Below are 27794 nucleotides of genomic sequence, written 5' to 3'. Positions count from 1 at the left end.
CATGCCTTGATGATAATGGACTGAACCCTGAACCTGTAAGCCAGCCCCAATTAAATGTTGTCCTTGTTAAGAGTTGCCTTGGTCATGGTATCTGTTCACAGCAGTAAAACCCTAAGACAGGTATTAATGGGTTTTCTAGGTTTGAGCAAGTTAAGTAGACCTAGCACAATTTAGTCATTCTTGATAAAAGCAAGGTCAACATTGTTGACTTAGAATCCTTAAGAGCATGCTTTCTCACTTTTTTTTAAAACCTCTGTAATTATTAGTTTATTAGTATCATCCAGGACTCATGTTCAGTATTCCTCCCCAAATTACATTAACAGCGCAAATGTAAAGAACCCAAGTCAAAATTATATAACAGTACTCCATCACAAAAGCACGTGAAATTACAAGAACACTATTTTAAAACACTGGCACTTTAAGAGAACGATAATCTCAAAAAAAAAAAAAATCCACAAAATTGCCAAGCTGTTCCCTAAACTAAGCAGATTAAACATGATTAATGAATGAGTTTAGGTTTTATAAAGAAAAAGCAAATGGATTGGACAAATGGTACTAATATGCAAAGTTTATCCTCTTGGATCTGATTCATAAAGGGACAAACCACAGTATAGGAAAATATACCCTTCATTTTAAATGTGGCATAAGTTTAAAAACTGGCTCAAGTAATTAAAAATACCTTTAAACAGTCAAGTTTCCTGAGCAATCCGTATTTAGATAGAAGGGCAAAGGCGTTACAGCCAGCGTTCTTGTGATAGCCTTCGCTGGGACTAAGGTCAACAAATAGTACAGCAGTCTTGTATTTTAAGCTCACACTTTTGGGGATACACTCTCAGGTCTTCTTTAGTAGGGGAAACTGCAAAATATAACTGCCATTACACAGTAATGGCAGTTAAAGGAGAGTCCTCGTGTAAGGATTAGAAGGTACTTTTCCATCAGTCCTTCAAGGACAGACGTTCAGATTGCTTGATCCTAATAGTCCCACGGTGTGACAGACTTGACCACTCCTTGCTTTGCCAAGTAGGTTATATAATATCTCTTATCCAACTATCACGATTTAGGAGATTCTTCAACTATGGATGAAAATTGTTACCCTACCACAATGGCAGGGCGTGTGGATAAAAGCTCTCTTCCAACTAACTAGATGAAAGATAACACACTAATAATCCATGTGACCCAAAATGGGCAAAGCAAAAGACTAGCTTCCCCTCGAGAAGAAAACTTTCAGACCTATGAAAAGGACAACAATACTAATAAAAAAAATTGTATTTACTTAGAAGCATTCAGAATGTCAACAAAACAGCCGCAATTTTTTTTTTTTTGCAATTACAGAGTGGTATTCAGTTAACAGAACAACAATTATCTTCGTATAAGCTGTATCAGAGACAACTGAAGATGAAAAAAATAAAACCCAAGAATAAAACCAAAAGAAAAAAAACAAAAACAAAAAACCAAACTACTGTCCCCATATATAACTAATTTGTGCTGTGCACCAACAAGAACCTGCTTTAAATTTCCATGCCAATTTACAACCCCCAGACTGTACCAGGCAAGGTTAGTGGCTATTGAAAATACCACCAGGACAGGGCTATCTAAAGGCACATTCGGTAGTGTGTTAACTATACAAAAAAAGACACTGTACAGTTTAAAAACAAATCTTGCACAGCCTTACATTTCAATTTTTTTCTTTAAAAGGAGTGAGTTGTGTACAGGGGGGTTAAATGCTTTATAGACAAGAAAAAAAAAACTGCGCTAGAACCAACTTATTCATCATCTTCTTCATCATCTTCATCTTCCTCCTCTTCCTCATCCTCATCATCTTCCTCCTCCTTCTTTTTCTTGCTCTTTTCAGCCTTGACCACCCCCTTTTTCGCTGCATCAGGTTTTCCTTTAGCTCTGTAGGCAGCAATATCCTTCTCATACTTCTCCTTCAGCTTGGCAGCCTTCTTCTCATAGGGCTGCTTGTCATCTGCTGCAGGGTTGTTCCACATCTCTCCTAGTTTCTTTGCAATATCACCAATGGAGAAGCCAGGATGCTCGCCTTTGATTTTGGGGTGGTACTCAGAACAGAACAAGAAGAAGGCCGAAGGAGGCCTCTTGGGTGCATTGGGGTCCTTGAACTTCTTTTTGGTCTCCCCTTTGGGGGGGGGGGATGTAGGTTTTCATTTCTCTTTCATAACGAGCCTTGTCAGCCTTTGCCATATCTTCGAATCTCCCCTTTTCTTTAGCAGACATGGTCTTCCACCTCTCTGAGCACTTCTTGGAGAACTCTGAGAAGTTGACAGAAGCATCCGGGTGCTTTTTCTTGTGCTCCTCCCGGCAGGTTTGCACAAAGAATGCATTTGAGGACATTTTGCCTCTTGGCTTCTTAGGATCTCCTTTGCCCATGTTTAGTTGATTTTCCTCCGCGAGGCACAGAGTCGCCCAGTGCCCGTCCGGCTTGCGCTTGCCCTGGCGCTGTCTCTATGGAGCTCAATGTACTGCAATGGCTGTGAGAGCGGGAGCCAGGCGCAGCCTCCTCACTCTCTCCGCTCTGTGCTTTCTCACTTTTATAAAACTGATCCTTTACCACAGTTTATTGAAGCATCATTTCCTTTCTAATATTAAAAAAATGTGTAAAATATACAGATGCCTAAACTGCTAGACTAGAGAAACATGCCTACTTTCTCTCAAAATGAATTACAGAATCAATGAAGCAGCCTTCTCTTACTGCTACATGAAGTCCATTATCATAGAAGAGCTTGCTTGTGTGGAGAAGGTGCTATTCTTGGGACTGCATCCATTAGTTATCTTTATCATAACAGTTAGAAAAATTAATACAACTTGCATTTCAAAGAAGAAACGAGCAAACCATAAAGAGTTGACTTCGGTGCCCAAGGATCTATAGAAAGTAGCAGAAACAGGATGAGATTGTGTTTCTTTGGCGGCGCTGTACACAAGTATTGTGCTAACTTTACCATACTGCGCAGCTACTCAGAATCAAATTCTTTAGTATAGATAAAGGCTAGTGAGAGCGACAATAAATGTCCAGTGTGACAAAGACGAATAAACTGTTGGCCAAGTAATCCTAGCACTCAGGATTTCTTTGAGTTCAAGGCTAGCCTAGTTTCTGAGTTCTAGAATAGCTAGGGCTATACATAGAAATCCTGTCTCAAAAAAAAGAAATAAACTTATATTTAACCTCTAATATATTTCTTAAAACTCTGCATCACAGTTCAAGTGACTAGTGACTGGTGACAGGTGACTAGTGACTGGTTTAGCTACTTCTCAAAATATCCCATTTTAATATCTAATCTTCACTTTGCACAAAAGCCACCCATATAGGAGTAAAATAAAAAATAGCACAATCATGAAAGCACTTTAAACAGTGAACAGACACTGAGAGTTGTATCTGAGAAGCCTGGCTTTTAAAAGTTACCTAGGAAAACAAAAGGCATAGACGGGAAGCATCTTTAAACTGCTAAGCTTTACTAACGGATTTCTAGTGATTTCCATGGTGTTGACACAGCTCCTTCAAATACAAGTCACTTGTTAGGAACCTGCTGCTGTAAAAACAGGACAGCATATTATTACTAAGTATTGACAAGAGTACTCAAAACACAAAATAATCAAGGAATGAAAGGTGCCAGGAGTACTGAGAAATAACATAATAGCAGAAAGACCATTCCCACTGTCTATATAATAGCAAAGCAAATAAAAAAGTTAATTTTGATCTCAAAAACTGGGAAGCTAGAGCAATTTGTGCTCTGTTCAATCATATAAAAGAAACAACACTCGGACACCCATAAAAAACAACACAAATGGTTTATAACACAACAGAAGTTACACTGTTGCCACTGACAGATGGGAAAGGATGAACAATGGGGCCTCAAATGACCAGATAGAAATGAAGCCCACAGGGAAGCGCTAAAACCAGTGCCTTCAGCAATCTTGTTCTCCTCCCACAAGCTAAGGCAAATCTATCTGGACAGCCAAAGGCAGCTCATGTGAGTGAACGCTACTGGAACAGCAGATGACACCTACTTAGGCTCAGCTAAGATGTATGTATATTCATACGTGACAAAGCAAAGCAGAATAGAAATAATTCTCATTTGGGCAAGAATTTGCAACCTTTTTAATTTCAAGTGCTGTTATGGTAATCACTGAACAGCTAGTTTATTGAATATGTACTCAGGAGCCAAAAGTAAAGTGTCAATAACCAAAGTTTTCATACTGATGACAGCAGCTCCCACTAAATGATCCTTATATTAACCAATGATAAGGAAATACACACAGGAAGTGAAAACACAAACTTCTGGGTAATGATGGAAGGAGACACAACACAGGTACGCAAGGTACCACGTACGAGTTCTCTAGTCTCTCAAGGATCTGCTTCTATCCTGGCCCTGCCCATTCAGGACTGAAGAAATGCATGGCCCTGAGCTCAACTCTTCTAGAGCAAAGCTCATCTGAGAGTTAAGTAGTGTGGGGTCTGCAGGACCATCAGTGAGAAAGGAGACAGGGAAAAGTGCGATAATTTGCATCCAGAGTTGGCAAATGATTGTCCTGCAAATCATAATTATTTCTTTCAAATAAGGTTTATTAGTTAAATAAAGACTAAGTTTCACCAGGCCGTGGAGGTGCACACCTTTAATCCCAGCAGAGGCAGGTGGATTTCTGAGTTTGAGGCCAGCCTGGTCTACAGAGTGAGTTCCAGGACAGCCAGGACTACATAGAGAAACCATGTCAAACAAACAAACAAAACAAAACAAAACAAAACAAAAGACTAAGTTTCTTCATTTTTTTCCAAAGGCAGTAAAAAGAGAAGAGATGCCTTCCATAAAACGAATCAACAGGCAAACATATCAGGTTTTTAGTCAAATGGCAACATCTACAACAGCTTTCACTGATTTTCTGACAAATTAAAACATTATCTTAAAAAGATCTTCAAAGGTCTTTCCCAAAACTAATTCCAATGAAGGTAAGTTTTAGACACTAAGTTCTAAGTAAAAGGCAGTTTGCACATTTGCACAGTTGCGAATACCCCAGAGGCAGCTGCAGCTATGTGACCTAGAGAGACAATGCCTTTAACAACAGTCATGAAACAGTGCAGCTAAGGCCCTGCACTCTATTTCTGAGAACTCAATTATGCATAAATATTTAGCAATCTTCTATCTCAAGAAGCATGCTACCTACAGAGCTTGGTAAGAGCCCACAAGTTGGCATGTAGGGGTGGTCCTGATACTAAGGCCCTTTTCCCTAATTGTTTTTTTATCTAGCAGTGAAGATGCCACAGGCCAGTCGCTAGGCAGAAGCAATAGGTAGGCCTTCCAGGTCCCTGCAAGCAGGCTGACAAGGAGAGGAGAGGACAAAGAGTTCGCCATGCTTGCGAGGGAGAAAAGCCAAGCAGCTATGTGAGATCTCGGGCACAGTGACCACAGGCTGCTTCTACTACAGGTGGGAGGATCTTAGGCAGAAATCAGGGAAGCTGGACGATTGCTATGGGGCACCATGAGAGGACTGTGGTACTAGGAAGGGAAGCCAAGGTCTCACCCATTCTAACTACCCACAACCACATATTTTGATTCTGCTTTTATTTGAAATGTGTCTTAAATGAAATGTAGCCCACACTGTTTTGCTTTGCCAGAGTGATCTGAGTGTAAGAACTGAGATGGCCTCATCATCCTGCATCTCTGTGTGGATATGAACAGAGCTCCCCGACCATTCAGACGGAACAAGGAGCAGACACCACCGGAATGAAGAGGTTTTAATCCAACTACGGTGTGAATGTTGATTAGACTGCTAAGCATGATCTATTTTATTTTAGTTCAGAACCCAAGGAATCCTCTGTCAGCAATGTTTCTAAAAAGCTTGCTCACTTTTATTTAGAGAGTTCTTTACAACCCTAAGATCTGTGAACTGGATAGAATCTATGCTATGGATCTAATTATAAAAACACTATGAATTAATATAGTCATATTTATGAAGGAGGAATATAAAATATTAATGTTATAAATTGATTGTGTGTTGAGCTAAAATTCACATTATTAGATTATTAAATATTATTAAGATAAATTTCATCTGCTCCTTTTTATCTTTTTAGTGTGACTACAAGAAAAAAAATCCAAATTTACATTGGCAGATGATAATACACTGATTATAAAGTACTGCTTTAGAACCACAAAACTTTGGTCAACAGTGACAAGTGGGGAGAGGAAATGAACCCAGAAAACCACCACAAAGGGTACAATGAGATAAGCATGACGGCTCAAGCCTGGAATCCCAGCACTTTGGAGGCTGAGGCAGGAGGACTGCTGTGAGTGCTCTAGCAGGGCTACAAAGGAAGACCAGGTCTCAAAAGATGGATAGAAAATGGTCACGAAGCAATTAGGATGTGAAGGGACACAGCACAGGAGTTACCATCAGTTCTGGTGTGTGAAAGGTACAGGAGACTCCTGAGCGTTGGAGGACAGAGCTCAGTGAGAGAAAAGCTGCCAAGCTGAAACCTGTGCACTGCTGAGCAAGGGCAAGCGCTCTCGCCTGGTGGACAGCCACATCTGCCCGCCCAAGGCTGAGGCACACTGAAAGCCCCTCACTGTCTAATCATTTACTGGTTCTTATATTCTCAAAAACGGAGAAGGATGTTGCAAAGTTTTTTTGTCTGAAGAGTATATTTTCCATTTAAATTTAAAAACTAACCATTTTGACAAACAGAAAAGCTGTCTCAATTATCATAGTTGTTTCCAAGATCTAATACAGAAATAATTATCAATGGTTTAGATGTTTCAGGCCAACATAAATGATATTTAAAAAAAAAAAATTCAAACATCAACCTTGTTACTAAAGTAGACGTTTTACTCCATCTTGTGGGGACAAAGGGTATTAATTATGAAGACTTCTAAGAACTGCAAATTCCAAAGTAAGTAGCTTAAAAAAACAATCAGTAAGTAAGGGTCCCTACAGCTCTGTTAGGTTCCATTGGGTCTCCCTTATCCTTCTCTGTTGTGCCGTTTCTTCCTTTGCTGCCTCCCTTCAGACACTAGCAGGTCCCAGGGGAGCTTTTGCTGGTCCCTGGGCTCCCATCATGGCTGGGGCACAGCAGCTTAACTCTCAGGGCGGGGCTCTCCTCCTCTCCTCTCCTCAGCTCTCCTCTGCACACCGTCAAGCTTTACAGCCACAATCCCCAGAGGTTTTCCTTTTAAATTAATAAAACCATCCTTGAGCTTAAAAAATAAATAATGGCACAGTTATAATCTGCAGTAAGGGCAGGAGGGCCGCAGTGAGGCGAGTCCCAGATCAGCCTTGGCTATGATATGAGAACCTGTCTCAAAAAACTCAACAACAAATAAAAATTTTAAAAACTACATTAAAACTAGCAGAAGAAGATCACCAGAGCTTGTGGGTTTATTATAACCAGCCTCTGTGAGGCTGAAAACTGTCATATGAAGATGAATCAAAGGAAAAATACCTTAGCCTTCACTCACTCCTCTCTGCCTCTAGCTCTAAAGTGACTTTGGGAGCCACCAGGTTTGCTTTGTCCTAAGCTTTCAGTACTTAAATAACAACACAGAGTGTGTTCTAACTTGACCGAGTGGGTGATGAGTGAGTCTACTGAGCAGCATGAAAACTTCCATTCCTCACTCTGATCTCATTGCAAGAGGCCCATGTGAGCCTTGGTCAGTTTTATGGTCGTTTTCTGACCAGGACTCAGCATTAATCTTTTCTTTTCTTTCTTTCTTTCTTTTTTTTTTTTTTTTTTTTTTTTTTTTGGAGACAGGGTTTCTCTGTATAGCCCTGGCTGTCCTGGACCTCACTTTGTAGACCAAGCTGGTCTCGAACTCAGAAACATGCCTGCCTCTGCCTTCCGAGTGCTGGGATTAAAGGCATGCACCACCACGCCCGGTGCATTAATCTTTTCTGTTGAAATTATGTACATATATGCCTTCCTTCCTATACATAAAAGATTTTCTATGTCTTTCTTCCCATATGTACAGGATTTTATATTTCAATGTCCCACATCTAAGAGAGTCAAGGAGCCCAATAATGCTTTTAATGTAGCAATTAGAAAGGATCCTAGCCCAGTGGTGGTGGCACATGCCTTTAAGCAGAGGTGACAGTCAGGACTACAAGAAAAACTGTCTCAGAAAGAAAGAGAGAAAGAAAGAAAGAAAGAAAGAAAGAAAGAAAGAAAGAAAGAAAGAAAGAAAGAAAGGCAGGCAGGCAGGCAGGCAGGCAGGCAGGCAGGCAGAAGAGAAGAGAAGAGAAGAGAAGAGAAGAGAAGAGAAGAGAAGAGAAGAGAAGAGAAGAGAAGAGAAGAGGAGGGAGGACCCCAAGATATCTCAGTGCTCTGGATAGCTCCCACACCAGCACAGACAGGAGAGATGGTCCCTAAGTGGCATGCTTTTACTCAGACCCTTAGACCCCAGGGTCCCTCAGCACAGCTGGAGGGCTACTGACAAAGCATGACTCGAGGCCTCTGAGATGCTCAACATGCCCACTCTGTATGTTTCTCCCCAGCCACCAGATCTCATCTCCCATTTGAACCCAGGTCTGAAAATCCTGCTGTTAAAATCTCTGAAACTCAGTCATTGAGAAAAGCCAGTTTGAGTATCTCTCTAAACATCTGTGGGTATTGTTCCCTAATTGAACTCCAAAGGGCTACCTCTTTCCACATGAGATCATTTTCTTTTACCTTCACACAGCTCTGGACCTGGGACTGTCTTCTTTTTTGCTATCTCCAAACTGGCTTACCCCTCCTCCCTAAACCTATACCAGTGCTGAAACTCACTTCAGTAGGCAGTAACTAATAACTGTTCTCCATCAGAGGCAAATATTACCCCGTTCTACCTCTTTTCCCCAGCATACATTCGGTGTGGTGGAAAGAACATTTGAGGATTGATCAAGGTCAAGGATGTTGACAAATTATCTTAGAATGTCCATGAGGCCCGCACAACAAAGAATGGTCCAAATGTTAAAGCTACGGTCTCATATGACTCACTGTTGCTCCCTGCTGGGCAGTCTTATCTCCTACATCATTAAATGTTTTCTTGGTCATTACCATTGGTTCACAAAAATGTGGTAATTTCTCTCATTTTTCTGGACCTCACATTATCCTTCCAGCAATCACTCTCCTTTCCTAACTCTCTAGGCAGGAAAAAAAAAGAAAGTTTTTTTTTCTTCGCATTCTGCCTTAAACTCATTTCAATCTGTTATGACACGTGACATGAGCCCATGTACTGTACTATATTGCTTCCTATGTCCTATGTAACCTTGCTTCCTTCTCCCTGACTCCCATGCTACCTCACTGTGGCTAGTGTGCTACCCTTACATTCTTTAAACACACCCAAACCTTTCTACCTAGAGTATTCTGTCCCCAGTTGGCTGCATTTTACAAGTGAGGTCTCTCTGGTTTTAAAATCTCAGTCCTGGTCATCAGCATTTTACTGTAGAGTGCTTTTTTTTTTTTTTTTTAACCTTCTGAAGGCTTTGTTTCCTTTGTATATTGCCTGTCTCTTCTTCCTAGAAAGCAGCTTCAGGGAGACAGCAGTACTTGTGTCTTTTTATCGTTGCTAAAGCCTAGGTTCAAACTATCCATTCATTCATTCTACAGTTCTGCTTTCAGGCTTATTTCTGGGGCTCTCTTTGGTTCCTTTTGCTTCTGTACTGAGAGGATATTCACTCGTATTTCCTTGACATTCTTCTTAGAGTCCTAGCATAGGATTCTATGTATGCAGTGGAATTAACAGTTTCTTCCAGCAGCCCTGAATGTGATTTACTTAAGTAAATGCTTTAAAACATCTTGGCTTTAAAAAGATGCACTGTTAAATAGTTATCTGCTGTGATCTGCCTATTTCCTTCTCATATGACACTGTATATAATCTTTGTAATGATATTGTAGTCCTAGAAGTCAATCAACTAGAATGCTTGTTTCAGAGTCAGGGTTCTGGGTTCAGAGTCTTTGAACTCTCTCTCAGGCAGGGTCTCACCTGAGCTAAGAGAACCTCAGGGTTATCTTCCTGCTACAGCTTCCAGAGTCTCAGGGTTATCTTCCTGCTACAGCTTCCAGAACCTCAGGGTTATCTTCCTGCTACAGCTTCCAGAACCTCAGGGTTATCTTCCTGCTACAGCTTCCAGAGTCTCAGGGATATCTTCCTGCTACAGCTTCCAGAGTCTCAGGGTTATCTTCCTGCTACAGCTTCCAGAGTCTCAGGGATATCTTCCTGCTACAGCTTCCAGAGTCTCAGGGTTATCTTCCTGCTACAGCTTCCAGAGTCTCAGGGTTATCTTCCTGCTACAGCTTCCAGAGTCTCAGGGATATCTTCCTGCTACAGCTTCCAGAGTCTCAGGGTTATCTTCCTGCTACAGCTTCCAGAGTCTCAGGGTTATCTTCCTGCTACAGCTTCCAGAGTCTCAGGGTTATCTTCCTGCTACAGCTTCCAGAGTCTCAGGGTTATCTTCCTGCTACAGCTTCCAGAGTCTCAGGGTTATCTTCCTGCTACAGCTTCCAGCGTGTTGGGATTACTAAAATGAGCCACTATGCTTGGGAAATTCTCTTGCTTGTCAGTTTTTCTGTCTATAAAATGGAGACTACTGTGACGTCACTGTTGTTTTTAAAGAAATGACTGTGGCATATGCTTTCTTTTCATTGCCTTTGCAGGTTGGGCTGTGCTTTATTTCCACACATTACAAAGTAAACAGGTAGCTTATGAGTATGAACATAGACAGACATATTTTTAAGCACGTAATTAAAACTACTTCAGAAAACATTAGATAACAGTAAAATACTGTTCCTTTTTTACAATTAAATGAAGTTTATCTGAATCCTAGAGAAAAGGAAGAAATTAGTTTTGCTCTCTAAGGGAAATGATTTCAATTTTTAAATTTTACTTACTTATCATGAAAAAAAATATGGCTGCTTATTTCCTTCATTGCTTCCTTCCCATAACTGCCAATAATGCCGCTAATTACCCTTTATTTAAAGATCATAAGTTCACAACTACAGACTTCTCGAGCACCTATATCGCTAGTATTTTATCCATATTTTTCTGTTTTATTCCTCTTAACTTTGTGCCTATAGCCACTCTGTTAGTTTAAACTTAAGATAACTACTGAATTTATCACAGTTCAATAAGAAGTGCTATATTTACTCTCTTACCAGCACATCGTGTACCAGCGCTTGGTATGTCCACGTATGGTGTAAAGGCGTTGCCAGGTCAATGTTTCTGTCAACAAGGACTAATAAAGGCCTTTGGAAGCTGCAATGCATGCCAAAACATTATATAAATGTCACAGCAATGTACACATTCAAAACTTCCTAGTACTGTCCAGTGTATTTTGATATGAATAGCTGATATTAAAGCTGTATAACAACATTTCTACTACAGTCAGCTATGATCATGAATGAATACTTAATACTAGATTTTAAGTTTCAAAAGAATTTCTTAAAGGAAGAGATCTATAGAAATACATTTATAGAATAATTTTTATAGTCAAAGAAATTGCTCCTCTGATATAAAGTTCAGATTTTTTGAAAAAACAAAAAAGGAATAGGTATTGCCCAATTTGAGGAAAACAGTAGAATCACATAAATTTACCCAAATGTTTCATAGTTCCATACTCTAAAATTACATTTTTCCTACAAATATAAACACAAATTCAAAAAGGAGCTTTGTAAGGAGGGCATCAAAAAACTCCATCCCCTTATGATATGAAAAAATGAAGACACTTGTCACAGCACTCACTTAGTGGACAGGGGCTATGTCGTTTCATGAACTATTTGATTCCATCATCACAATTAGGTCAAGAGCAACATGGAGGCACAGAGTCTGCCTGCCAGGTGTTTCCAAGTGCTAGTGGTGTCCTCTAGAGGCATCCTGTTGTGCAGTGCACACTGCTTTCACAAGGCTTGTAACCTGGTCACGTTAGCTATACAGGTCTCCTCCTGTGCAAGGACCACATTAGTTCCTCTTTACCCCACAGGCAAAGGTCACTGACTCAAGGCTAAATGTCAGTGATAACACCACTTCCACTGCAGTTTTATTATCCCAGAGTACATGGAAAGGGAGGAAGATGGCTTATGGCAGGGTTTCTTAACGTAATAGTGGCACTACTAACATCTGAGGCTATGTAATTTGCTCATTATGGTTTGTCCTGTGCATGGTAAGTTTAGCACTACAAGATGCTTCTAGATATGCTATAATACACACCACTAGATTCAAGAAGCATACACCTGGTTAAGACTATTAAACATGGCATGTCTGTGGGCAGCGGAATCAAGATGGTTGATAACCACTAGTCTATGGCTGGATTTAAACATATTTAACACCTATCCAACAAATTGCTAATTAAAATAACTTGAAAAACATTCAATAAATTATGATAAAATGTTATATTATTATGATGAGATCAAAAATTTAAAGTTTATCCAACTAAATAAAACAGTGCCCCTTTATTGGTTCCTAGGGTACACGATTCAGCATGGTAAAAAGGAGACTACCAGGTAAGGTCTGAAAACCAATCAGCGAGAAGTGAGGTTCCCCCTTAATGAGAAATAATATTAATGAAAGCAGAGGAGGGCATACGATGATGTGAGAGTTGGTATGGCCAAATAGCTAAACACAAATCCATCGTGAGCTCCACAGACAGGAGCAGTTCATAGTTAAGAAGCCCTCAAAGTTAGAGTATATGAATAAGTAAATGTTATTTCTATACATAATTTCTGTCCCCACGGGCTTTATTAATTAATCAAAACTGTAGGTAAGAAGTCACTTTACAAAACTCTCTCCTCTTGATAACTCTTAGACATTTCGGTGAGTTTATTTCTTTATGTCAATAGTTTTTACTTCTGTTAAGAGTCAAAATTCAGGCCAGGTGGCACTGGCACATGCTTTTAATCCCACCATGTGGGAAGCAGAGGTGGGCAAATCTCAAGGACAGCCTGGTCTACAAAGCGAGTTCTAGGACAGCCAGGGCTACAAAACAAAAAGAAATAAAAACAAAAGAAAACAAACAAAATCAAAATGCACTCTACTATTCATGTTTTTAAAACATATTCCTACTTGATAGAAATTGAGCAGTCAGTATCTTTGGCATTACTTGCTTATGCTAAATGACAGAGATAGCCTGCGAGTTATTAGTATCTCAATGTAAAAATGGGAACAACGCATTCCCATTTATCACCAAGAAGATTACTGATAGCTGAAAAGAAATTGCTTTGAACCTTGAAAGCCATGCAAATGAAAAGCATTGAATAGATGGAAACATAGAGACATTTCTACCAGAAGAAGGTAATTTCTATATGCTGTCTATGTATGCTTCACTTAAGTCAAAACCTTGACTCTAATATCAGATCGAAAAGTAAGAAACACTTCTCTCACGATAAAGTATTTTTATCATACAAGGAAAACAAAACAAAAACTCTTATTTTATTTTCAATTACATTAGCTCATGTTTGTACTCAAGAGGCAAATAAATACCTGAACTGGCCAGTTCCAAGTGGATCACCGGTGAAAAGGCTGTTTCTTGCATCTCTTAGATTTTCCCGAAGTTTTTTATCTAGTTTCTGAAAATCAAATTTTAGATGAACTGTTAATACTTTCTTATTAACGTTATGTAGGTGACTCAATGTGTCTTAGTTATATAATCAAGAAGTCTGGACTTTCTTTACAAAGTGGTAATTCTAAAACCTAAATATTTTAGGGTTTTATTTATCTCAATACCATTGTAACTTGTATTAAGGAAATCAATTTTAAAAACGTGTTTCCATCCCGGTATCAGCAATGAACACTTTCAGTGTGACTAAGCTTCTCTTAAGCATGACTGAAATAAAGAAGGCTCATCTGGATGGGCGAGAATAAAGAAAGAGCCGAGTAGAGCACGCTCAGATCAGAGATGGAGCAGACGAGGACGTCAGCCTCCACCAGGGCTCACTCGGGCAGCTGAGCCCACACAGCTGTGCATTACACTGTCTTTCTGCGCCATGGATACTTATTTTTTTTTAAAGTAATTCTTTGGTTTTCCTAATCCCCCTTTTAATATTTTTTGGTTGTGTTTTTTTGTTTTTTGAAGACAGGTTTTCTCTGTAGCCCTGGCTGTCCTGGAACTCACTGTGTAGACCAGGCTGGCCTCGAACTCAGAAATCTGCCTGCCTCTGCCTCCCGAGTGCTAGAATTAAAGGCGTGCACCACCACTGCCTGGTCCCACCTTTTTAATCTTTAAAGAAAATTCTCTTTAATTCAACATGAACATTTAAAATGTGTATTGTTAATAAACACTTGCTAATAAAAAGAAGAATATGGAATAATTTGGGGGAAGGTAAGTATAAAATATGTAAAAGTGCATGCCACAAAGTGCAGTGAAGATCGAGACAAGCACATGGAACTGACAATTTTACTCTACTGCAGAGACATTCACAAAGACGGCCTCCTATCATAGGTACTGCACGTACAACCCGAGTAGCCAGAGTCCTTGTGAGAGAGCACCTCATACAGCAGTGTTTGTACTCAGAGGCAAAACTCACCACTGCCACCATTTCTGCCGCCGTTCCTCTTGAGCATCGGATGATGGGAACAGCACCTATTTAACAATAAGTGTTAGCAATGACCACAGCTCTGAGCTAAAACGTATACTTTGGCAGATGTCAGGATGCATAGATTTCATGCTAGACACAAAAGGACTTAAACATCTCAAGAGTGAAAACAAGGGTTGGAAATTCACCTCTCCTTAAGCAATAGACAGCCAAAGAGGAATCCTTTTACATGGAGCTGATCAGTGGGACTAATATTTTCAGGGATGGACTACATCAGCATTCGGACTTCCTCATGAAGTTCAAAGGATAGCTTTCCCCTCTAGTCACAGCATTTACTTTATTTGGTTCAAAATGAAAGAATAAAAAGAGCTTAGGACTACAACAGTTTGCGACTACTTTAAAAAATAATTTAACAGTAAATGACTGTAATCCTTTTGTAAACCCAACTTAAACGGTACCAGCAAGCATAGCCTTCACTAATGTTAGACTCCTAAATGCCTCTTTCCACAATCACATCAACTCACTGGACCTCCTAATATCTTTCTTTATGATACAGTAAATGATTTATCAAAGGCTGAACCGTCAGACAGAGAAGCGTGAAGCACGCTAATAATGAACGACCATGCTTGTGCAGCGGTCACGGCGCTTGCCTTCCCAGAGGAAGGTGTACTCACTTTCAAGTGAAAATGTACAATACTATTAATCTTTAAAAGCCTTCTTCTGATGGCCTACATTATGTGTGCTTGTTATAACAACCCCAGGCCTTGGGAAAGTTGAGATAAGAAACTGAAAGCGTTCAAGACCAGCTCTAGGCTGCACTACACATGAGATCCTGTCCCTCAAAAGAATGCCCAACCAAAAGCAGCAGAAGGGAAAATACACAGACGTAGACAGCCACCTGGGCTACAAGACTACAAACCCAGCCAGAAGCAGCTTGGAATGACAGACATTCAAGATGAGCTCAAGCTACACAGGAAGACTCTGACTCTGAAAACCAACAGCAACAACAACAAACCGATGACATCATCAGACTGTTTTCTACCTACTGCCATAGTATGTGTAAGGAAAACACTGAATATCATTTTTGTACATCTTTGGTCTAATCTCCTGCTAAAGTGTAATTACTACTATTCCTATGACTATGACTTCTGCTAGGGACAATGACAACTCTCACGCATGCCATAGGCATAAGGACAGGTAAAAGGCAGGAGAGCATAGGACGGCAGACAGAGGGCAGCATGTCTGTTTGTGACTGTAGGTTATCCACCTGCAGTGCTCTCAGCAGTGAGGACAGCAAACACAAAGGCTGGAGAGGCAGCACTGCACTCAGTGCTCACCCAGCACAGCCCTGGGCTCAGCCCATCAGCCAACCAACACCCGAATCCACTGGAGAGTAGTGAGAACACAGGCAAAAACTAGATGGAGGTAAGACTCTTGAAAAAATGGAGACACCTAGCAACAGAGAAATAACAGATAGAAAATAAGGGGTCAGAAACCAAAGATCTAAGTTTGGGGTTAAGATGTAAAATTGGGGAAGGAACCTGGGGCCAGCGAGATGGCTCAGCCAGTAAGAGCACTGACTGCTCTTCTGAAGGTCCTGAGTTCAAATCCCAGCAAACACATGGTGGCTCACAACCACTCGTAATGAGATCTGAACCCTCTTCTGGTGCGTCAGAAGACAGCTACAGTGTACTTATGTATAATAATAAATAAGTCTTTGGGCCAGAGCGAGCAGGACTGAGCAAGCGGGCTGATGGGAGCAAGCAGGGCCAACCAGAGCGAGCTAGGTTGACCGGAGTGAGCAGAGGCCTTAAATTCAATTCTCAACAACCACATGAAGGCTCACAACCATCTGTACAGCTACAGTATATTCACATATATAAAATGAATAAATAAATCTGAAAAGGGAGGAACCCAAGAATTTGTATGAATTTTCCTCATATATCTAAGCCCCATATATGGTTCAAATGGTTTCTCTTTTATTTCTACTTGTGAAAGAGTTTATTAGTATTTATTAATAGAGGTTATTAATCTGTGAGGGTTACCTTAACCAAGAGGTTTTAGGTATGTGTAAAATCTAAATTGCAATTACTTTTCTGTAAAGATCTATGACTAAAGTATAAAACCATGTATAAGATAGTAAATTCAATGTAACCGAAATAACTACAGATAATTCAGTGAAACGTTAAACTTGAAGAGATGATGCACGTTAAGTTCAGTGTTTTCTGGAAGCTCTTGCATTTGCCTTAAAAACTACTATGCACAGACCTTTCTACTCAGAAGTATGATTGAAAGCTTTTATGACGGAAACTAAAGACAGCTAGAAAATAGTCAACAACAGGCTGGAACCATCGACAAACCACTTCAACTCTACATTAAGGAGCTGTTATCTAACTCCCCCTGTTATCTAAGGCATTAGTTAACTCTCAAAAGGTCTGCTGAGCTGGGTATGGTGATGTGTATCTGTCATCTCAGCACTTGGGAGCCCAGGAGAACTCACCTAAAAAGACAAAACAAATCTGAATGCTATCTCACATGGAACAGCTGTATGTTGTTACTATGATTATTTTATTTTAATATTATGGAATGCGTGCTTTATCTCAACTTTAGAGAACCCCTCTATATTCAGACAGGTTAGAACAATATTGTAGCCAGATATCATAGCACATATCTTTAGCACTTGGGAGGCAGGCTCATCTCTGTGAGTTCAAGGCCAGCCAGTAAGACTGTCTTTAAAAAAAAAATGAGAGTGTATAACATGTCAAATGAGTTGTTAATTAGTTTCTTTGAAGGAGCAGATAGGTTTAAAAGCTTACCTAATGTAACAAAAAAGCAGAAGAGGCTGTCCACAATAGTGTCCATAACAGTTTCCATCTCTGTGTCTGTGATGTCTGGCCTGTTAATGGCTAAGACAAAGAGGAAAAACAAGCAATCAAAATTTACATCTTTATTAAGCTCGCATATATATACATATATACATACACACACACACACACACACACACACACACACACACACAATATGTAGATACTAACCTGAATTACAAAACCAATATGTAACATGAACAACATATGAGGAAAGCATCAACTAACTGGACATATCAAAATACCTAAGGAAAGTGTGTCCAAACAGAGAAGATAAAAACAATAATTCACCAGGCAGTACCAAATCCAAGGAAATATGCTGTCACTGAGGTGTTCCTACTGACTGTTGTCTAGTCAGGCCCGACGAAACAGGCAGCATGGAGAACACCTGATGAACATTAATTAAGTCTGGGTCATTCTGTCAATCATCTGGCATGAGTAAAATTTCTTCAGAAGTACAGTCCTTGGGTCTAAACTCCAGCTCCAAACTGTTCCTCAGGAATGCCAACACGACTGGTGACATCGAGTTTCCTTGTCTCAGATGATCTCCGTTTGACGGAGGCGAGACATGTACACACGTCACCAGATGTAATGGATATTGAAGGTAGAGGTAAAACAACAGGAACGCACATTTTACCCCAAGGGCTACTGTGTAAGTACTGACTGCTTAAGGAACGTCATATTTATTACAAGTTTAGTCATTTTTTAAATTACTTAACATTAGGCAGTTTTGTTTAATAGGCTTATAAATTTGCCTGGACTGGCTGAATCGCTTTTAAAAGAAAAAGACTGAACTAAATTTCAATGCAATGGTACGTGCCTGATGAACTTAACAGTGAAGTGTCCTAGCTCAGCAGGATGAGCAGGACTGACAGAGACTGGTTGGGACAATGTAATAAATAGGCCGAGGAAAAAATTAAAGATGCTTGCTTTCATTTTTGTCAGACTTATAATTAAAATTCCTAAGTGTAAAGGCTTATGGGAAGCTAGGTTTCAAACACAAGATTAGGTGCTAATTAGTTTGAAAAAAATCAACAAATGGTAAATAGCCTTCTGTGAATAACAACTGACATAGAAAACCTCAGCTGAGCCCAGAATGGTGGGGTTGATATCTGAAAGCCTTGGGAACGCTGAGGCAGGAGGACCCCAAGTTTGAAGCTAGCTTAGGCTTCAAAACAAAACCATGTCTTTTGAACAAATTGTTTTCTCTAATTATAATAAGAAAGCGTATTAGAGATCTCAGTGAAGCCAAGAGAATGTTGTCTGTTCTCAGAAGCTCACAATCTGGACCAAAGCTTAATAAATACAGAAGTAAAGTATGTTACTTTTGTCTAAGGTCAAGGTAAGAGATAACTAACTGTCTTGCATGGAGACACTGTCTTGGTATGAGTGCATCACGTGTGTAAGCTGTCCTGGGGATTTCGAGCAGGCCAGAGAGCTGGTACTTAACTGAATTACAAACCAAATTTATTATGTCTTACTTATCTGTGACATAATTTAATCTGAAGCTTGTGCTTGGTGTACTTTAAGAATCACTGGTATTTATTTTGTCAAATACTACAATAACTTGTAAAATTCATATTTTTACATACCACGATATGAAACAAGTTCCTTATTTTGATTACATAATACAAACATGTCATCTTCCAAAGTAATAAAATTGAGATACTGGTCAAAAACCTAGAAACAAACAAACAAACAATTTTACAATATAGCTATAGTAAAAATTTAATTTGGTTGAATCACCAAATGGCAAAAATATGGAAATTATAATTAAATATAAGTAAAAATTAAGCTGGGCGGGGTGGTGCACTTGGGAGGCAGAGGCAGGTGGATTTCTGAGTTCAAGGCCAGCCTGGTCTACAGAGTGAGTTCCAGGACAGCCAGGGCTACACTGAGAAACGCTGTCTCGAAAAATTTTTTTAAAAATTAAATATTAAAAAATAAAAAATAATTAAAAATTATGCCAAGTAGCAGGATAACTACCTATATAAATAGAGTTAAAAACAGGAGCTGGAGAAATAGCTCAGTAGTTACGAGGGTTTGCTTGCTCTCCCAGAGAGAGCAGGTTTAGTGCCAGCACCCATGTGTATAGACTGCACATCTGTAACTCCAGCCCTCTTCTGGCCTCCACTGCAGCTACACACATGTGGCATACATTCATACACACAGACACATAAACAAAAATACGCATCTTTTAAAAAGGAGATTAAGATTAATAAAAACAAAAACAAAACAAAAATATTTTTAAACCAATGAAAACAAATTTGGGGCAATCAAAAGAGTGATATTTTCAGAAAACAAAATTGAAACAGATACGGAAAGTAAAATTGTGGCTGTGATGGGAACGGACGCCCTTGAAGGAAACCTGTAATTTACAGTTCCCATCTCTGTAGCCTCATGTTCTTAACAACCACACAGTTGCTGCTTCTGCACCATGACATTTATAAATTTATAAGTACAAATTTTATAACACTACCAGGGGTTGGACAGGCGGGGTGATCAGAGGCCCAATTGTTTTCCCAGAGGAAAACTGTTTAACCAGACTTAGTTTTACAGCACCCACCTAAGGTGGTGTTCCAAGCTCACAGCTGCTCGGAACTCCAGCCCCAGGGACTCTGATCCCCTCCCCTGACCCCAACGTGTACATACGCACACATATACACATAAGTAAAAGTATTCTTAAAAAACCTATCTGAACGGTAGTAAGTTTAGTTCAACAAACTGAAACAATTCCTATGCTTGTTTGAAATTAGTGAGAAATTCTAAGTGACAACACATAGGAAGAAGCCTGAAAAGCTACTTACAGTAGCAATGGGCTATATCTAAGTCTAAGATGCAGTGAGGGTAACTGCGAATGCATGCTTCATCTTTCCTGTCTATACAGTCCCTACAACAACTGGTGTCCTCTCAAAATTCTAGAAACACACATAACACAGGGTAAAGCCGGGATTTATCTGAGAGTGCCTGTAGCTGAAGTGTCTCTGGCTAAAATGTCACTAGGATGCTGGCCTGCTGTACATTTTTATCCTTAGAGTATACTCTGGTTTCTTTAGATATGTTTTCCTAAATAAAAAAGATTTGGAGGACCCAGTGACTTACTGTAGTAAGTTCGGATAAAGCAATGTCAATATGATCACAAATAATGTACAACAAACTTTCAAATTATTTCTAAAATGAGCTACAAAGATCCCATGACTCCCAGCCCCAAATAAATATACATCTACTTTAAATTTGTCTCACAAGTCAGCAAGTTGTAAATTCGTCTAGTCTGCCTTATTTTCCTAGCTTAAGTTAAAGACAGACAACAAGTGGCCATGTTTTTAAGGAGGACCTCTAACTCCGTAGTTGTTTTGGTTGGATGTAAACATCTGGAGGCTTTTAGACAGTGTCGAGTTTTACATTAGCAATGCTGTTGATCAAGGGCCTCTTACCTTGGCAACTTGTGTGACTGCACTAGCGGCCAATGCTGCATTCGCAATGTCTTCCAGTTTACTTCTTGAAATCGCAGAAATAAAATTTAAATAATAGGATTCATAGAGCTGATTTCGAAGATCCTAGAAATATAACCAATGTGTAACTCTTCCTGTTGAAAGGATGCTCAAGAAAAAAGCTCTTAAAACTAAAAGCCAGGCTCTGGAGTATGCGACACGCATTAAAAGACGGGATATAGAAATGACAAAAATGTACTCTATAAGAACAAAGTCATGACAGAGCTGGAACCATAAAACTTATAAAAGAAACCATGGACTTGGGGTGTTTCTTAAATAGGACAACAGAAGCACAAACTGACTGTCTAGAGAATGCATAAAAATACTATCATATACCTGATAAGTGTCTAGCACACAGAACTCTAAGCTACTGGACTTAATGGTACTTAATGGCCTTTGATCCCAGCATCAGGCAGCAAGACAAAAGGATTACAATTTGGAGGCTGTGAGTCCCTGTTTCAGAAAAGAACGAAAACTAACAAGTACGCTAACAACTCAATGATTAAACGACCGTGCAACTTAACAGTGGACAGAGGAAAGTACATCCAGTGGTGGACACAGCAGGGGCAGAGGCTCAAGTTCACCTCCAGCTATGTGGTGAGTTCAAGGCCAGCCTGGGTACACGAGACCCTCCTAGGCTATTTTCAAATCTGTTACTGTTGTTTTGAGATATGCTCTAACAATGCAGCACCCGTGGGCCTCAAAATCTGTCACGTAGCCCAGGTCTTCAACAATAATTCTCTTGCATCAACCCTGAGTGCTGGGATTAGAGGCAGGTTCCACTCTGCCAGGCTCTGTATTTATTGATATAATGCTTCTCCAGCCAAAAATCAGAAATCTACTCCACTAAAACTAACAGTCTCAAAACTCAAAGTGGAAGATGGTAAAGGAATTTATGATTCTCCATAATGAGCATCTTTTTTTTTTTAAAGGAAAAAGCCTGCCTTGATATTCAAACGATCAGGTAATTTTAAGTTCCAGATAAAATCCACTTATCACCTGGCACAGTCTGTCAATATTTTCTTCGGTTGGCATCACAAAGTACACTGCAGGAACATCTGGAATCGGATCTCGGTCTGAGTGCAAAAGGCTGGAAAACAGAAAGAACAACAGCAACTCATTTTTCCCCTTAGGTACGTTTTTTGTTGTTGTTGTTGTTGTTTTGTTTTGTTTTGTTTTTGAGACAGGGTTTCTCTGTGAGGCCCTGGCTGTCCTGGAACTCACTCTGCATACCAGGCTGGCCTTGAACTCAGAAATCCGCCTGCCTCTGCCTCCCAAGTGCTGGGACTAAGGGCGAGCGCCACCACCGCCCGGCTTCCCCACCCCCGCCCCTTAGGTACTTTTAAAGAGACAGAGTAAAAGACTAGCTCTCAAAGCTGAAATCTGTAGCTCAGTGACTAGTGCTCCTAACACTCCTACTGCGATCAGTCACTAAGCTAACCTGCTCTTTACCTTAAAAAGAGGAAAAACAAAACAAACCCCACACGGCTGACATTAGTAATACCTACTTGTAGAATCATTTCTTTGTATTTCATTTTTCCCCATTTTTTAAAAAAGCTTTATTTATTTATTATATGTAAGCACACTGTAGCTGTTTACAGACACACCAGAAGAGAGCATCCGATCTCATTACAGATGGCTATGAGCCACCATGTGGGTGCTGGGATTTGAACTCAGGACCTCTGGAAGAGCAGTCAGTGCTCTTAACTGCTGAGCCATCTCTCCAGTCCTTTTTTTTAAAGGTTTTTAGTATTTCCTATGGCCAGACATTCTCTTTTACTACCACATGGAGTAGGCAGCATTGAGAAAAGAAAAGTAGAGGGAACTTTCTTACTGTCTGATATTTAACCCCTTCGGTTGTTCTTTACTTTCTGCATGATGCTGTGGGTGGAAAGCAGAAACTTGCACTTGCTAAAAGCACACATCTGTACAGCTGAGCTCTATCCCCAACCCTCTCTTGACCAACCTGCTGCTTCCTAAGCGAGTACACAGGAGATCATCGGATAATCTCAAACGTGACATGCTCAGGTCTTCTCTTGGTGATTCGGGGACTAATTTCATTTAGTTATCTCCATTTCACATAAGAAAATCTATTTGTCCGCCAGGCGGTAGTGGCGCACACCTTTAATCCCAGAACTTGGGAGGCAGAGGTAGGCGAGTTCCAGGGCAGCCTGGTCTACAAAGTGTGTTCTAGGACAGCCAGGGCTACAGAGAGAAACCCTGTCTCAAAAAAAACTAAAAAAGAAAGAAAGAAAGAAAAAGAAAATCTATTTGTCATAGCAATATATTGGTTATAATGCTTATGATACAAAATATGGCTAGCCTTCTGGATACAGACTCTTCATTCATGCCTCTAGTCAACTAGAAGAACAGGGGCTCCTGCTGCTGGTCGCGGTGCATTAGTAAGCTTGCGTCTGTCCAGGTGAGAAGTATGTGATGGCAGCCATAGGCCATTTTCTTTGTGTGCTCTCTGCTCAACCATCTTCACGGTGTAACTGCATTTCTAGGAACCAGTGGTTACTACTTCCTTCAGAGTGGTCTAACCTAGGCTGTTGCAGAGGCTACATTCTCTGATAAAGTTTATTCAGGCAGAGGCCAGGCTGTCAGGGATCATCCATGATATACAGCCTTTCCATCTGGAGACAGGACGTTCTGCTTCCTCTACTTGCAAACTGGCAGTCCATCTTGTTTCCCTTAAGTCAGTATGAGTTAGATCTCAGCTGTACTTGTCACTGCCACTATGAGCCATGAGACAAACAGCAAGGCCACAGCTCTGTCATCACCCAGTATGCAGCAATCATAGTTTTCTCTGCTACAGTCTGTTCTCTGGTACCAGAAAGAGGTTACACGCTTAGGAGCCAAGACAGCAAAGAAGAAAGGCCATTGTTTCATGTAGTCACTTAACATGCTCACATTACTGATAAACTAATTTAGATTTTTTTTTAAAGTATACTTAAATTAGACAAAATCCTTTTAGAGATTGAAGAGTACCAAAGAGCACAAGTTCGTTTTCTTCAAAGATCAACCACATCTACTGGAAAATGAAACAATTATTTAAATTCTGAAATTATATAGCTCAAAGTGAGACTGTTCTTAAACCTCAAGGTTACACAGGTACTATAACCAAACTCTCTGCAAACAGTCCTTAAAATTTTGATTTTTAAAGTGACCAAAGAAATCTTTCTCAATAAAATTTGAAAATGCATGCCAGTGTCAGAAGCATTAAAACTCACAGATGCAGAGTGATGCCCATGTCTCTCAGTTCCTTCACAGACAGCAGAGGAGAGATGATATCTTGGCCAAATCTGTCATAAATGAGTACCTTTAAAAAAGGGGTTTGTTTAAACAGCATTATTAATGAACAACCAATTGAGAACCCACATTAAGATAGCATAAGCTAATTTTATTTAGTAATCATTATATTGAATTCTTATCCATGTTCAGTTTAGTATTTCCTCTACTACTCAAATGCCCATCCACATAGTTCTATATTATGTAAAACATTATCAGTTAGGTTTAAATAAAGCAACACTTTTAGAAACTTCTTACAAAAATTCTAAATTTAAAAGTCAGACTATAAAGTCTTTATTTTAACCTGTAATAAAGAACTTACAACAAATTCATACTTGTTTTTTCCTAGTTCATAATATCCTTTCTAGGAACATGTAAAGATGAGATAAAAATTTAGCCCCTTTCAAACTAAAATACAGGGCTTGGCAGATGATGGTTCTAAGAACACTGGCTGCTCTTCAGAGGACCCAGGTTTGAGTCACAGCACCCACATGGCAGCTCACAACCATCTGATAATCCAGTTACAAGGGATCTGTACTGGCTAGATCTTTGGAATAATTGACACAAGCTGGATTCATCAGTTGAGGAAATGCTTCCATGAGACCCAGCTGTAAGGCATTTTTTTCAATTGGTGATCAATGGTGCCCAGCCCAGCCCAGCCCAGCCCAGCCCATGGTGGGTGGTGCCATCCCTGGGCTGGTAGCTCCAATGATGTAAGAAAGCAGGGTGAGCAAGCCATGAAGCAAGCCAATAAGCAGCACCTCTCCACAGCTTCTGCAACAGCTCCTGCCTCAAGGATCCTGCCCTGTTTGAGTTCCTGACCTGACTTCCTTCAATACTGAACATGCAATGTGGAATTGTAAGCCAAATAAACCCTTTCCTTTTTGGTCATGGAGTTTCATCAAAGCAATAGATACCCCAACTAAGACAGGATTCAACACCCTTCTCTGGCTGCTGTAAGCAACAGGCACTCACATGGTGCACACATATGCAAGGAAAACACACATATATGTGTTTGTATGTATGTATGTGTGTATGTGTGTATGTATGTGTGCATGTGTGTGTGTGTATATATATGAATGAATAGATAAGTAAACACCGGAAATTTAACAAGTTCCAACATAAAGAAAATTTAGAAATTTAAGCAGTTTAGGTAAACTAGACAGTGACTTAAAAAGTTAAGTCCCTAAACCAGATGCAGTGGCTCACACCTGCAATGGAGCACTCAGGGGCTGAGGCAGGACTGCAGTGAGTTTGAGGTCAACCTGGGCTACAGTCCAAGACAATGTCTTAACAATATCAATGACAAAAACTAACAAAAACCCCACATAAAACAAATATCCCAAATCTAAACCATGACTCCATCTCAGCCTGCCACCTCACTATTAGCTATAGAGCCCCGGCTGGCTAGTGAGATCTTCAATGGCGGTGTTTCACAACTATCTTAGTGCTACTGAGGTGAGATGAACTCTGCTATTGTTATTAAATATTATTCTTAAATGCCAGAAATTTCTTTAGAGAAACTAAAATCTGCTATGGCTAGTAAAGGTGCTTAATCTTTCGAAACTCTTCTCTAATCCTTAAATATAGAGTAGTCCCTAAGCCGCAGTTTCTACTTCTACAGCCTCAGTTATCTCTAGACAACCAGGGTCAGAAAATATTAAATGGAAAATGACAGTAATAAGCAACCCACAATGTAAGCCACCATGAGTAGAACAAAGTTTCATATGTCCTATCCCACTCTGCCAAAGCCTCCTGCAGTTCTGCTCTATACTGTCCACGGCATGAAAAATCTCTTTGTTCAACACTTCCCCCCACTCTTTAGTCACCCAGTGCTGTCTGCTATCGGATCTCACAATGCTTACTTTCCAGTAGCATTTATCTTTGTTTGTTTGTTTGTTTTTATTAGATATTTTCTTTATATACATTACAAATGCTATTCTGAAATTCCCCTATACCCTCCCTCCGCCCTGCTCCCCCACCTACCCACTCCCACTTCTTGGCCCTGGCGTTCCCCTGTACTGAGGCATATAAAGTTTGCAAGACCAAGGGGCCTCTCTTCCCAGTGATGGCCAACTAGGCCATCTTCTGCTACATATGCAGCTAGAGACACGAGCTCTGGGGGGTACTGGGTAGATCATATTGTTGTTTCTCCTATAGAGTTGCAGATCCCTTCAGCTCCTTGGGTACTTTCTCTAGCTCCTCCATTGGGGGCCCTGTGTTCCATCCAATAGCTGACTGTGAGCGTCCACTTCTGTGTTTGCTAGGCCCCAGCATAGCCTCACAAGAGACAGCTATATCAGGGTCCTTTCAGCAAAATCTTGCTAGTGTATGCAATGGTGTCAGCGCTTGGAGGCTAATTATGGGATAGATCCCTGGATATGGCAGTCTCTAGATGGTCCATCCTTTTGTCTCAGCTCCAAACTTTGTCTCTGTAACTCCTTCCAATGTTCCCACTTCTAAGGAGGATCCAGTAGCATTTGTTTTACTTTACAGTGCCTCGAAAGCACAAGAGCAGTGATGCTGGCAATTAGTCACAATTGGTAACTTCTTCTGTACTTAACTTACAAAGCAAACATTATCACATCTATACATAAATAGCCAGGGGGAACAGATACAGCAGTTCCTAGATAGTCTTGGGTTTGGGTCCAGGACCTGCCAAGGTACCAAATTCTTGGGACACTCAAGTTCTCTCTACAAAATGACAGAGCTCAGTACATATCCTATATGATCCTCTTGTAGGCTGCACATGCTACGTAAACAGCTATTATTCTGTAGGAAATAATAAAATATTTAGTAATTCTAATGAAAATATACCACTGGTTTTATGTTTAAGAAATGTCTTCTAATTCCTATCATTTCAGCTCTAAGAAGAAGCCCACAGTTCCCACTAAAGAAGCCTTACCTTCCATACTGGTTCTCCAGTACTGTTTTTAACATGAGGCACATTGAAATTCAACATCCGCTTCAGAGCCACTGAAAATAAAGTTTACATCAGTTATTTATAGTAGCCTTTGGTTTTTTTCTCACCATACACAAAATGCATGAATGCTAACAAAACTGACTAAAGAAATGACTGGATGTGTAAAAACTAGGGTCAGATCTTTAAGATAATTTCACCAACAGCCAACTGGCATCTGTTTGGGAGCTAAAAAACAAAAACAAAGCAAAACAAAACAAAGCACCTGTCCCAAAAGCTATGAGAACTAAACAGGACAAAGCACTTTAGGGTCTGGGGCATAGCACTTGCTCAGAACACATGAGTTTGATCCTTAACATTGTGGGAAACAAAAATGACAAAAACCCCCACGCTCCTGAAAAAGTGTCTGTTTCCCCTGACAAACCCATAATGCCTTTTACACACACGTCAAAAGAAAGTGCTTTATCATGATAACAGCCTTAGTAGCTAACTGCTTACTGATGAAGAAAACCTTTATAAAAACAAGACTATCTATGGCATGCTCAACTGTTTCATATGGGGATTCATTACAGTAGGACTATTTCTTAGTTACTCACGAGTATATTTCACAGCCAATAAACCCACTGAAAGGCTACCCAACTCCATTGCTTTATAGTCCTTGGGGAAAATGAGACATCAGAAGGTAAGAGGTAACTGGGAACTGAAGTTGTCCACTCTGAAAA

General features: G+C 40.1%; 1 protein-coding gene, 1 long non-coding RNA gene and 1 pseudogene across 6 annotated transcripts in view; 1 reads left to right on the top strand and 2 right to left on the bottom strand.

The window, feature by feature from the left end:
- Positions 1 to 27794, bottom strand: part of Scfd1 (Sec1 family domain containing 1) — a 72592-nt gene that overhangs the window by 38872 nt on the left and 5926 nt on the right. For all 4 annotated transcript variants that reach the window (XR_003950090.1, NR_157117.1, NM_029825.3 and 1 more), the window contains exons 2-10: positions 27058 to 27128; positions 24095 to 24183; positions 21861 to 21951; positions 20805 to 20927; positions 18963 to 19050; positions 17323 to 17412; positions 14498 to 14553; positions 13455 to 13540; positions 11135 to 11234 (exon numbers count right to left, since the gene is read on the bottom strand). Coding sequence is in view for 2 of the 4 variants with exons in the window: in NM_029825.3 (NP_084101.1) it covers positions 11135 to 11234; positions 13455 to 13540; positions 14498 to 14553; positions 17323 to 17412; positions 18963 to 19050; positions 20805 to 20927; positions 21861 to 21951; positions 24095 to 24183; positions 27058 to 27128 (794 nt within the window). In the remaining 2 variants the exon portion in view is untranslated. The remainder of the gene's footprint in view (positions 1 to 11134; positions 11235 to 13454; positions 13541 to 14497; positions 14554 to 17322; positions 17413 to 18962; positions 19051 to 20804; positions 20928 to 21860; positions 21952 to 24094; positions 24184 to 27057; positions 27129 to 27794) is intronic.
- On the top strand, positions 7 to 27062 carry Gm40422. 2 transcript variants are annotated; one of them, XR_872746.2, is made up of 6 exons: positions 7 to 35; positions 5627 to 5760; positions 12442 to 12478; positions 21268 to 21458; positions 21794 to 21994; positions 27017 to 27062. It is a non-coding gene; the product is annotated as a predicted gene, 40422 (long non-coding RNA). The 2 variants fall into 2 exon arrangements; XR_003950174.1 differs by lacking the exon at positions 12442 to 12478.
- Positions 209 to 2537, bottom strand: Gm6147 (predicted gene 6147; annotated as a pseudogene).

This window comes from Mus musculus, chromosome 12 (assembly GCF_000001635.26).
Source record: "Mus musculus strain C57BL/6J chromosome 12, GRCm38.p6 C57BL/6J".
Classification (NCBI taxonomy): domain Eukaryota; kingdom Metazoa; phylum Chordata; class Mammalia; order Rodentia; family Muridae; genus Mus; species Mus musculus.
This window is presented reverse-complemented; position numbering and strand designations above follow the sequence as displayed.